Source organism: Amphibalanus amphitrite, unplaced genomic scaffold (assembly GCF_019059575.1).
Source record: "Amphibalanus amphitrite isolate SeventyFive unplaced genomic scaffold, NRLGWU_Aamphi_draft 001488F_arrow, whole genome shotgun sequence".
Taxonomy (NCBI): domain Eukaryota; kingdom Metazoa; phylum Arthropoda; class Thecostraca; order Balanomorpha; family Balanidae; genus Amphibalanus; species Amphibalanus amphitrite.
The window spans coordinates 28-12,999 of NW_024882981.1; the positions used below are offsets into that span (position 1 = coordinate 28).

Genomic DNA, 12,972 nt, shown 5'->3' on the forward strand with positions numbered 1-12,972 from the left:
GGAGAGAGGAGGGAGGAGGTAGGAGAGAGTAAGGGAGGAGGGAGGAGAGCGGCAGGTCAGGGGTGACCGGCGGTGGTCAGAGCCGTGCCGTGCCAACCCCGCTCACCCTCCGACCCGACGGTAACGCTCGGGGAAACCGAACAGCTGACCTCAGACCACTCAGTTCGGGTCAGCGTCAGGTCATGATAAGCCGGCGGAACAGACAGGCGGACAGATCGGGGAAAACGGACAGCTGATCTCCGACCACTCAGTTCAGGTCAGCGCTAGGTCATGATAAGCTCGGCGGAACAGACAAGCGGCTGGCGGACAGACAGGCGCAGTGAATAGGGGCGTGCCCAGCTCAGCCGTTGGTAATTATGGAGTAAAACATGAAGCACGTACTGGGTATCCTCATGGTTGGCAGTCTGTTCTGTGAACTGACTATCGACTATCGCGTTATGGAGCGGTGCGGGTCAGAACTGCCTGGCACGATGGGCGGTGCGGGCCCTAGGGTTTCTATCGTGCGGGAATGGGCACTGACGCAGCTTGCATGCGAAATGGGTAGGTACCGGAGTCGGCCGAATAATACAGTCACTTTCCTTAGAATCCGAGTATAATAGTTACGTGCATCGTGGAGGCCGGTTCACCGCAGCAACTTCCCAAGTTTTCGTCTCCACGCCATTCAATTAATATAAGAAACCTCTTTAATGCAATCAACGTTAAATGTGATCAACCAAGAACATAATATGATCATTCTTGGACGTCTCACCCTCCCGAGGCAGCACACTGACCCTCTTCTCTTCCCCTTCTCTCCCTCAGATGACGAGGGCTCCGTCGTGCACGGCGTCATCGGCACCGACGGTCTGTTCGACGGCAGTGTGGTCACCGCCTCGGAGCACTATTTCATCGAGCCGGCCAGCCGTTACCTACCCTCGGACCGTGCGGTGTCCCACTCACTCGTCTACAAACTCTCGGACGTGGTGCAGCCCGAGCAGCACGGCCGTGGCTGCTCGGCGCACGCCCACACACCCCGGAACGACTCGATCGTGGACGAGTGGCTCGGTCACGAACAGCTCTATGAAAACGTCACGGGGCCGGCAGCCGAGGCAGCCGATGGAGGTGGAGGGCGCCACAGAAGACGGGCCGTCAACAACAAGAAGACTACGTGCACCATGTATCTGCAGGCGGACCACCTGTTCTATGAGCAGTTCGGCAGTGAGGAGGCCTGCATTGACGCCATGATCCGACACGTACAGCAGGCTAACGAGATCTACCGATCCGCCGGTGAGTGCATCTCCAATTGTATGTTGCTATAATGTTTTAGGTGTTTGTGTGTGAGCAGTGACGTGGCTCGGTGACTCACGGGTTCCAGACGTCTAAAAAATGGGTTGCCGTCACCGAGAGGCAGTCCCTAAAAGAGCGAAGCAGCTGATTGCTATGCAGTCGGGCAGCCACGCAAGCATGCTGTTGACGCAAGTCTTGTGACGCACCTTCACCCGAATTGCTAATTGAGTGGCACGTTAAGACATTGTAGTTCAACATGCATGATTTATAAGGATTAGCCGGAGCTAGTCGGTTGCTGCGGCACTAATTGTTTCCCAATCAGTCCAGGGCTCAGTTATCGCCCGGTCCAGCTGCGTGCCTTTCGGCTGTATGTGTAAGGTAGGTGCAGATGAATCCAGCAATGGAGAGGTGAATCTACACAGGTGCATCTAGCAGTGGAGAGGCGATAGTCAGTGATGTCGAAATGTTTAGCTTCTGTCGCACGGTTCTTACACGATCATACTCCGACAGATTTCGATATGGACGGCGTACAGGACAACATCGGCTTCATGGTCAAACGGGTAAGGGTGCACAAGCCTAGCGCAGTGAACGACGTCGGCTACCGCTTCCCAGGCAACTACGGCGTCGAAAAGTACCTGGAAAAGTTCTCAGGTAAGTTTGAAAGAGAGCTCTCCAGCAGTGACACAAGGTTCTGGACATCTCGGTTCGATGCAGAATATAAAACGATGTCGCTGCAGGGGCTTAAACTGTTGCAAGGCCTTGGTTTTTTATATGACACCGTCCTAAGCACCAGAATACCGTTTCAACCTTTATTTCGTAAAAGTTTCGTCTACCGATTGGTAATCATTTACACACTTTTTGTGAAATAACGTATCCTCTTATTGTTTCAACTCGGGTTTCCGGTTTTCAGCGTTCGCATGGCTCAATCCCAGGAGCGGCATGACCACTTCTTAGGGATGGTTTTGCAACTTTGCATGACAGCGCTGTTCACTGCATAAATAAGCCTTAGCACACGTGTATGTACCTACCATTCGAGTTGAGCAATAAGGACGGAATTATATTCCCATAGTAGGATGGGCTATGTAAAACAATCGGCGCCGCGTGTAGACAGTGCAGTGTACGGCCTTGAAAGGTGAACTGAGCGGCACATTATGCAGCTGATTATGTGTTCGTCACTGTTCGGTGCCAGATTTATCACTCGTTCTTTCGAGGTAATGTAAATGTCAAAAGGCTGTATCGGCTGAGTGGACACACGAAAACTTCTCATTCTCGCCCATTTCCTTAAAAGTGACGTAAAGCATTTTTTCACTGAAGTTGGCAGGCTTTCGTAAAAATCTACCATAAGTCTCATTTGGTAAGAGTACACCTATAGTTTGAATTGTGTTCACTTCACAGTCTTAGCTGTGAGGTATTCAACCAGCAGCAGGGCCTTTCGGCGTAAACTACTGCCTACAACAGGCGGTCGGCCTTTTAGGCCGCATCTCGTGTTACCGCTGCCGAGGTCGACTCCCTCTCTCACTCTGTCTCACTCTTCCCAGAGGAGAATTACGACTCGTTTTGCCTGGCGTACATGTTTACGTACCGAGACTTCGAGGGCGGCACCCTTGGCCTGGCGTGGACGGGCGACCTGAACCAGGCCGGTGGCGTCTGCGAGAAAAATGGGGTAAGTGGCCGACTACGACGACCTATAGAGAGGACCCAGGAGGGGCGATCACAGGAGGGGTCCATGGGAGATAGCTTAGGGAGGGAGCTATGAAAGGAGCTACGGCAAGGAGCCACGAGAGGGAGCTATACGAGAGGAGGCCATGGTAATAAGCTATGGATGGGAACGATATGAGCTATCCACGTAAGAGATCAGTGGTAATTAGCTACATAAGGGAGACACGGGAGGGACATACAGATAAATTGCATACGAGATAGACATGAAATAAAGCAATGAGAGGAAACTGCAGAGGCCACGGGATGAACCAACGGGATCCATGAACCCATAGCAACACATGATATTTCCGTAGTATCCAACCTACCATGGCCACCCGCCGCTACGATGCGACAGGAAAGTCGAGTTGACTAACAATGGCCGGACGCACCGACGGTTTACGCCGCTCGTGCAGGCTGCGGTTAGTTGGAGCCAGTCGGTACCGGCGATGGGGGTATAGGGGAGGGGAAGATGTGTTAGCTGAGAGGGGGACGCACCGTTGGATGTTGCGAGCCAGTATGAAAGTCGGCGAGTGATTCCACCGGCCAACGGTGTCGGCTTTAAGTGCGTCACAGCCTACCGTTCCCAATCATGCTGGTTCCACCCAGTTCCACCCATGGTGCTAAAACGTCTATGGGTGAGCGCACTTTCTTTGGAGAGTTACTGTCCATCCGCCCGTCTGACCTGGATAGTCCTTACGACAAAACTAAACCGACGAGCCAACCCGCCTCCCTGGAACCCGAGTCGACCTTTCCTCAAACCCTACTAATTGTCTGTGCAGCAAATGTTAGCGCGTTCCGCCGCGCCCCTGCCGAGCCCCGTTTGACATGGAGGGATCACGCGAGAGTGGGGCACAGGTAGCAGTGCTAGATAGTAAACCGGTGGTACAGTACTGCAGACACGCAGACGACATGACCCATTGGCAGGCATGTCCGGTCCTGCAGTGCTGTGCTGGCAGCCTCAGAGCCGTGTAAATGTATGTAGGTAAATATCTGCCGGTTTTATTCAGCAGCACTAATCATTGGGCCGTGAGAATGCACAGTTGCAATCGTCCTTGGGAATCCAATGACTTTTATTGGATAATTAAACGGTATTGAGTTTCGTCACTAAGACTTGTCCCTTTATATGTTTGTTTCAAACCACAAAATCAATCATCCAATTTGTAATTCCCAAGGGGATATTTGGCGTGTCATTTAGCAATAAACAAGCAATGAATCAGAAAGCGTTAGCACAGTCTTGCAAAATAACCGGTTATTTACAGCAAATGACCAGAGGGCTAGACAAACATGCCCAGCTCCTCACGTTTTACATTGAGGGTGCACGTTTAATCACCGTCCGTTTTATTTGTCTACAGCATTATCGTGGCAGCAAGAAGAGCCTGAACTCGGGCATCATCAGCATTCTCAACTACGGCAAGCGGGTGCCGCCGGCCGTCAGTCACGTCACGTTCGCTCACGAAGTGGGACACAACTTCGGCTCTCAGGTGAGCGGACTGATTCCACTGAGCAGCCTTGTGTTTAGAAAGGGTATGCTCTCTGCTGCTTGTATTGGTAATCGTGGACATATGTAATCGCATATACGTTTAATGCGTGTAATCGCATGCATACGTTTAATGCTGCCCTCTTATTATGCTGTTCGATGCTACAATATGCACATAATTATTGGTCCGTTTAAACATAACGCATGATCAAATATCGTTAAAACGTTACTTCGGTGTATATGTATTTATGTGCCACACATTACGGTGCCAGTCCAAACGTTAGTTGTCTCCTGTCAACGCTCATCACTGTCTAGACCGATCTCGTCTGGTCGATGTGACCCTGACACCCAGTCCGTGTCACCTTCAGCATGACCCTGACAACAACAAGGAGTGCACGCCGGGCGGCATGGACGGCAACTACATCATGTACGCGCGCGCCACATCGGGCGACAAGCGCAACAACAACCGCTTCTCGCCGTGCAGCCTGCGTTCCATCAACCCGGTGCTGCGCGTCAAGGCGCGCTCCACTCACGGCTGCTTCGTCGGTGAGTTCTGGGGGAGGGCGGCGAGGCTTGGGACACGGGAGGAACTCAGTGAGTGCTAGGAGATCGAGGGTTGTCAGGAGTATTTCTGAAAATCGAAGAAGCTTAGTGAGCTTGAAATTCGGCTCAGGACCTCGAATAATGTTGGCAACGTGTAGGTAAACAGGATTCAAAATCACAAATAAGCTGCTGGAGGGACTAGGTTGTGCAGAAACTGAGGTGATTTCGCCGTCCTGAGAGCGGTAATACCAACTAGTGACGTTTATAAAACAGGCCTTGTTATTCGTAAAAACGTCGCGTGAGCTCTCACACACTTTCCTTGTTCTTTTCTTTGAAGAGTTGCGCTTAGAATTCGTATAACTTGCACGTTTCAAGGTTTTAGTAAAATTGATAATCGCATCATTATTTGTTGGCGTTACCGTAGGTATACGGATGTCACGCATGCATGTAGGTTAATGAAACGTGTAAGGTTGACCCGACCAGTACCAAAGCCGCAGACAACTATCTGAGGTAACGATGACCTGAACTGACCTGACCTGACCTATTGCAGAGCCCCAGGTATAAAGTACGGCGATAGTGACCTCAACTCACCTGACCTGACCTGTTGCAGAGCCCCAGGCGGCCATCTGCGGTAACGGCGTGGTGGAGGAGGGCGAGGAGTGTGACTGCGGCTGGGAGGAGGACTGCAGGGAGACCTGCTGTAACCCGATGAGCGCCACACCACCCAAGGGACGGCCGCCGTGTCAGCTGAGAGCCGGCGCCCGCTGCAGTCCCAGCCAGGTCAGTGGTTGACCTCAGCCAGGTCAGTGGTTGACCTCAGCCAGGTCAGTGGTTGACCTCAGCCAGGTCAGTGGCGGTCCCAGTCAGGTCAGTGGTTGACCCCAGCCAGGTCAGTGTCTGAACTCAGCCAGGTCAGTGGTTGACCCCAGCCAGGTCAGTGTCTGAACTCAGCCAGGTCAGTGTCTGAACTCAGCCAGGTCAGTGGTTGACCTCAGCCAGGTCAGTGATTGACCTCAGGTCAGTGGCGAGCGGCGGCCGCAGCCAGCAATCGTTTGACCTCAGCCAGGTCAGCAGGTCGACAGCTAAAGCCTAAACCTTGCCTGGTTTGATTCATACTTACTCGGTTCACCCCACTCATTATTTTCTTACGCCAAAAGCGTGTTATGCCCCAACTTCTCTGTAACTGCGACTGCCAGTAGCGATTAGACATTGACTTTCACCTGAACTCTCTATACCTGATCTACTCCTGTGACGTATGAGCTCATCTGTCCCCATTGTACTGACTGTCATATTGCACATTGCAGGGCCCGTGCTATAACGACACTTGGCCCCGGTGTACTGACTCTCTACCCCTCCACATCCCCCAGGGTCCATGCTGTAACGACACCTGTCCCCTGTGTACTGACTCTCTACCCCTCCACATCCCCCAGGGTCCGTGCTGTAACGACACCTGCGAGTTCGGGTACGGCCAGGAGTGTCGGAACGACAACGGCTGTCGCGCCAAGGCCCGCTGTAATGGCCGCTCCGCAGAGTGTCCGCCCTCTATCCGGAAACCGGACCGCACCATCTGCAACGAGGGAAACGTCTGCTTCAAAGGAGTGAGTTTCTCTCCGTGTGGGTCCTCAGAAGATCACGCATGATCTTGAGGCGACAGTGTGTTGTATGCTGATGTGCGAGCGCATGTCAGTGATGAAGTTTTCCGCCGATCGTTGGGCTGTTTGCATGGCGTCCGGGAAGTTCGGTAGTGGCCATGGACAGTCTCGAGCATAAAATGCGATATTCTGACTCACCCTCAACCACGAGTCCGTGAAGCGTGACTGTCTAAAATGATTAGTGATTTGGGTTGGTCTTTGACTGTCCATTTGATGGTCTGTGTGTATTGTGTATCATATATAGCCCGGCCCCGATCTGGCTCGAGTAGCAACCTGCCGCTGTCTCCCCTTCAGCTCTGTAACACTCGTCTGTGACTGTCCCAGGAATGTTCGGGCTCCATCTGCCTGGCATACGGCCTCGAGTCGTGTCAGTGTGAACCAGAGTACAGTGGCAACGGCACGAAATCCTGCGAGCTCTGCTGCAAGCGGCCCGGACCCGACCAGCCCTGCATGTGAGTTATCGCCGCAGTACCTACTCAGAGCATCTTGGTTCTGCCTTCTGAAACGTCGGCAACCTCTCAGCACAATGCTTGATCTTGAGATGATCTAATGACATGATCTAATGGCATGATAAGGACACTTGATTCATGATTCATAACAGTTGCGGAGCTGATTTTTCGTCTCTTGGCCCGTAAAAATGCGTTGAGATTTTGGGCTTTTAAGTTTTATACGCATCGCATCGTAGCCAAATCGGGTCTTATGTTGGGCTTGTTTGTCCTTGTTGCAAGGTGAACTGTTTTATATTGTAGCAGGGACCTAGCCAGTCCTTCAAGACCGTTCAAGGTCCAAACGCATTCTGTTTGTTGAGTCCGCCCGGGCCTCTCACCGTCTGACTCATTCCAAACCCGTGCCACTCAGTACAATCACAGTGATGCTGCAGCCCCCTCCCCACTCCCCCGGAGGCCGGTCTGCGGTCAAAACTGGCCGGCAGACCGGTCCGCTGAGGCCACCACCACCACACAGTGCAGTGGTCGGTCAGCCAGGTGGATGTGAGGAAAATCCGCCACTGAGCCCGGCCTGGCCCGTGCCCGCCTAACCTACACCGTGGTCTCTGCCCCGACTGTTCCCTCTAAACATGTGTACATAACATATAGAATGATTGTACCGCAAAACGAACTAGCAAATGTTCGACAGAAAGACAGTCAGAACTCTGATTGTTCGCTGATGGTCAATGACTTAGACACGAGTCCTAAACTGCACTTCCTCCACTCCTCATTTCCCTGCCTGTGTTAGCTGCGTTTCTTCCTTGTCCACCACCCCAGGAGCACGCCCAATGACCAAGCACTGTTCTGACCCGTACCGCTCTGACTATGTACTCCTATCCGGCAGTTCGTCGTTCGAGTGGAACTCTGCTCCGTTCGATATTCCTGACCAGTTCAGCAAGCCGGGCACGCCGTGCAACCAGTACACCGGCTACTGTGATGTCTTCCAGATGTGCAGAGAGGTCAGTATAGGAAGATCGATGGGCCACATAGTTGCCAGACCTTAGGCTATCTGTGACGTATTGCAGTCAGGTCAGGTCAGAGAGATCAGTATGGAGACAAAGAGGTCAGAGGGGGCATATAGAGGTCAGTGCCAGGTTTCGAATGTTTATAAGGACGCACAGAGAGGTAAAGGAGAGCTGGCGAAGGTCAGTATGCGTAGGTGGGGGAGGAGAGGGGGCGGAGTCATCAGTTGGGACGGAGTACGTTTACATAAACGTACACATGGCATAACCTCTTACCGTTGGCCAGTGGGCACGGATCAGTGGATGTGGAGATTATTGGTAATAGCACTATAACTCGATGCCAACATAAGTTAACAGTTATTTTTCCATACAACCGTGTCATTGACCGGTTATGCACCTCGCCTTGCGTTTGACCCGTCCGACCGTTTTCTCAGGTGGACCCGATCGGGCCTCTGGCCACGCTCAAGAACCTGTTCCTCTCTGACAAGAGCCTGTCTGTGGTGAAAGAGTTCATGGACCGCTACTGGTACATGATCGTGCTCTGTCTCATCATAGTCATTCTGTCACTGGTGAGTCATGATCGATTTCGAAATGTAACATTTTTAGCGGAGAAAAGGCTTCCATAGGGAAGTCGTGACTGTTAAACTGTACCATCACAGTTAAAATATTCTGCTTTCAAGACGCTCGTTTGGTAAAAGATGAATCATTTTGCGGTTCTGAGTACTGCTGGCATTTACCGCTAAGTGCTTTGTATAAGCTTGCAATCTCGCACCTATGCACTATAGGCCGACAGCCTGAAAAAGCGCTAGAAATTCCCCCAAACTGACTGTCCGCAATATGAACAAAATAGGTATCATTTAATCCCAAATTGATCGAAGAATACGATTACGATGCTAGTTTTGCCCTAAGGTCAAAATTGAGGTCGTCAGTTGTCACCAAACACAAGACAATTTAGGCTCTCTATAGGCCACCACATTTACCGATTTTAATGATGAACTTTAGTGGTAATTTATTAGTTGACCAATCGTCGTTTTGAACGAAATTTCCTGTCAGACTAGTTCAGGGCACTGTTGTTCACTGTGCCAACATCATTCTGACATATTGCATCGCTTTTCTGCAAGATAAGCTAGCTGTTTGCAGGCAGCTGCAAGACGTAATTTAAAATCATATCCAATTTTTTAATTAGACTTTTATAAAAACGTTATTTCGAGCGGCTAAAAATGAACATTTCATACTAGCCTCTGATTACTCATCTTTTGTTCCATATAGGTGCTTTGCTGCTTTTCCCTGCTACTTTTCGAGATATGCGCCAGTAAACCACATGATGCAGGGGCAATTGTCACCTCGCCGCTCTACTGAAGGCCCGGCGCTCTTTAAAACGCTGGAAGTTGTGAAAAACAAACGCTTATAATCTAAATGAAATATATGTCCCTGAGCTCAGAATTGATCAACGCACACAATGCTGTCAACATTTCTGGGCCAAACTCAAAAATTCAGTCATTATTAACCCCTAAACACAAGTCAGTGATAATCAACAACAACTTGCTCTTTAGTTACACTTTTTGAGAAATGTTATTTCGAGCCGTTAAAAATGGCCATGCCATACAAACAACCAATCATCTTTCTGTCATGCCCTACTCGCAATTTTTGCTAATGCCTGCTACTCTTCGAGGTCACGTGACCTCACCATTAAAAGTGAATGGGGAAATAAGGAAACTGTTGTTTTTGCGCATGGAATGATTTCAAACTATCTCAAGCACACGGAATCGTGATTTCGTGCACTCCTTGCAAGATCCGATGCTTTACTTTTGCATTTTTGACCTTCCGTGACGTCATTTATGACGTCACACCGGTCATAGGAGTTTCTCGTCAATAACTCATGATCAAATTGAGCCAGCGACTCGGGAAAGCCACCAATGGACTCGGGAAGACCTCCCGAATCGAATGATATGCGATACGACCTCCTTCGATTAAGTTCGTGGCCTGATGGGCTCTGAACTGACCTTGACTCGAGGTCAATACCTTAAGTTGACCTCACCCGAACAAAAAGTATGCCATTCGACGCGCCTGAGCCAGGCGAACACGATGGTGCCAAAATCGCTGCTCTGCGGCCATTTTTTGCGAAATTATTTGCCAAAAACCAAACCCTACCTTGGGCTTTTTGACTTCACCTCAGAGGTTACCGGTTGACCTGGGACCTTAAAATCGGGTATCAATCGTTCCGCCTTGAAACGGCGCACACGCTTGTTTTTCCGCGAGGCTCTAGCTCCATTAGGGGCGAAACGGCAAAAAGGGGTCGTACCAACCCTCCCCCCTCGGCCGGCCGAGGGGGTGGGGGGTCCGACAATAGGTCCGGCGAGGGTTAAGCAACCCCACTTCGTTTTTAGCATGTTTGCTTGTCACTGAGATCAACAACTCAATCACAAATAATTTCTAGCACTTTTCCGGACCCCCGGCCCAGTGTGCTATGCTCGAGAGCATTGAACTGTTTGGAAGAACCATTCTTTGCGCCTCTAATTGTACTACTTATGTCAGCTTCGCTCTCAGGGAAATCAAGTCAAGCCATTGATATCAATTGATTTCGTTGACGCGTTCGTTTCGCTGTTACAGATTGCCGTGATCCGGATATTCGGCAAGTCTCCACCCAAGTATCACCGGCGTCACCGGCGGCGTAACAGTGCCGCCAAGAAGCGGCCCCGCGAGTCAGACGTGGAGAACCCTCCTCTGCCAGACGTGACGGCAGGGGCGGAGGCAGCGCCGGCGGCCACCGAGACAGCGGAGACGGAGCCAGTGGGATCAGAGCGCGGACGACAGCCGCTCAAACGACGAGTGGACGATGTGCGCCGAGCGGCCGCCAAGGCCCGCCGCGCAGCCAGCCATATGGCGCTGTCGTCTCGAGCTAGTGTGGCCAGCGGGGTAGCGCGGGTCACCCGCCGCGGTAAGAGAGACGGTAGCCGGCCCAGCGGCGAGCAACAGCGCAAACGGCGCCGCAATGATCAGAGCAAGTCGCGCGGCCGGCGCAGGGGACGCGAGCAGACTAAGGATGGTGTCAAGGTGATCAGCTACTCCAACAAGCCGGCTGAACTGGGCGTCACAGACACAAAGGCCGAGCCGCGTCTGAGCGGAGCCGCCGCCAAGAGCGCCGAGGCAGCAGCGTCAGCAGCGGCGGCGACCGCAACCGCGGAGCCGGACAAGCGCCAGTCGCTGCCGGCCGGGGTGACGCGCAGGAAGCCGACGGCACCGGCTGACGCCGAGAAGCGCCGATCACTACCCAAGCCGCCAGGAAGTCCACAGAAACCGGCGCGGCAGGAGAGCCCCAGCAAACAGCGGCGCTCGACGGCAGACGTGGCCCCGGCGCGTGGTGAGGAGAGGGAGCGGGGCCGGCGGCAGGCGCGTGACAGCGACCAGCGGCTGGGACGCTCCTCGTCCCACCGTCAGCGCAGTGCCAAACGGGACGACAAGAAACGCTCCCGCTCCATCAGTCCCACCAAACGACCGGCAAAGGACAGCCGGCAGACCACGAAACCAACCGCCGAGGATAACAAAGCCGACAAGAAGAAACGCTTCGGTCTGAAGCACGTCACTTCAGCCGATAACGTCATATCCGACTGGCTCGGCCGTAACGCTAAGAAGGACAACCACAAGCACAAGCACGGCGCCGAGCGCAGCCGTAAGAAGCCTATCGTACCGACAGCGCCGATGCACCCAAACGACCAGGTGCTGCAGTGGCTGCGGACTGCCTCCACGGAACCGAGCGGCGCTGACGTGCCCGACGGCCTGGCCTCGCCGCAGCCGAGCCGGCGCATGTCGCTCTCGTCCTCTCAGACGAGCGGCAGCATGCAGCGGCCGGCCGGCCGGCCCCGCTACGGACGCGTCATCTCGTGTGACGAGTCATCACTGGCTGGCCGGCGACAGTCGGCCAGTCCTGCACGGGATACCATCAGCTCGCTGGGAGCGGCCAGCCGGAGACGGGGCACCTCGCACTCCGAGCTGAGCCGCTCCCAACCGCCGCCCTCCGACGAGCGGCTCTCGTTCAGGGCTGTGCCTGAGGCAGTGTACGACCTGCCGCGCTCGGCAAGTCCGGAGCGAATCTACGATCTGCCGAGCGGCGGTAGTCCCGAACGGCAGCCGTCGCCGCCCGTCCTGGGTCGGCAGATGTCGGTGCCGGCGTTCGCGCAGTCGACGCGAAGCGGCTCGCCCGGACGCCGGCCGCCTGAGAGGAACATATCGGTACCGGCGGGGCTCCACGGTCACCACTCACCGGACCGGCCGCTGCCGGCGCCGCCTGCCGAGCCGCCCCTCACTGAGGTACTAGACGAGTGGACGTCAGCCGAGCCGCCCCTCACGGAGGTCCTGGACGAGTGGGCGCCGGCCGCGCCGTCCGAAACGGAGACGACCGACTGCAGCCTGCCGGCGACGGCGACCGACCACTGAACTGTGATAGTGAGAGCGTGAACGGGCCGCACGGCCGGCCCAGCTGTGATGCCAACTAGTTTTAACCAGTCGATAGCGGGCCCGGCGCGCGTCAGCCGGCCGGGGGACGGACAATGGGCATCGAACGCGCGCGGAGGGTACCCGCCCGGCGCGGGCGCGCGCATAGGGCGCCTCACCAGAGGGAGATCGGCAGAGGGTCTCAGAGAGAGGAACACACAGTCAGTGGGCGTACCAGTCACTGCGTTCCAGCAGAAGAGGGTGGTCATTAACACAATCTGCTCAGTGTCTTGTGACGTGCCTTGATTTGTATCTTCCTTATGATAACTTATGTGCCAATGAATGGTAACATGCAAGTACTACCAATAAATGTTATTCGTTTTAGTTTACTTGGTGATGTTGGTACCCTTCGGCTCTATGGTTGGCGGTTGGCTTAATTTTCATTAGACAGTCTGGCTTAA

General features: G+C 53.5%; 1 protein-coding gene across 1 annotated transcript; it reads left to right on the forward strand.

Moving 5' to 3' along the window:
- Nucleotides 1-470: 470 nt before the first annotated feature.
- On the forward strand, nt 471-12,900 carry LOC122373407 (disintegrin and metalloproteinase domain-containing protein 10-like). The gene is made up of 12 exons (XM_043351425.1): nt 471-477; nt 799-1,263; nt 1,774-1,914; nt 2,802-2,926; nt 4,314-4,442; nt 4,807-4,984; nt 5,592-5,761; nt 6,412-6,579; nt 6,958-7,085; nt 7,963-8,077; nt 8,515-8,649; nt 10,691-12,900. Exons 1-12 carry the CDS (start codon nt 471-473, stop codon nt 12,512-12,514), a joined length of 3,585 nt encoding a protein of 1,194 aa, XP_043207360.1. The 3' UTR covers nt 12,515-12,900.
- Nucleotides 12,901-12,972: the final 72 nt, after the last annotated feature.

Coding starts and splice junctions, on each gene's coding strand:
- LOC122373407 (XM_043351425.1), top strand. Junction 4,443..4,806: donor GACACAACTTCGGCTCTCAG/GTGAGCGGACTG, acceptor TGTCACCTTCAG/CATGACCCTGACAACAACAA. Junction 8,650..10,690: donor TCATAGTCATTCTGTCACTG/GTGAGTCATGAT, acceptor TCGCTGTTACAG/ATTGCCGTGATCCGGATATT.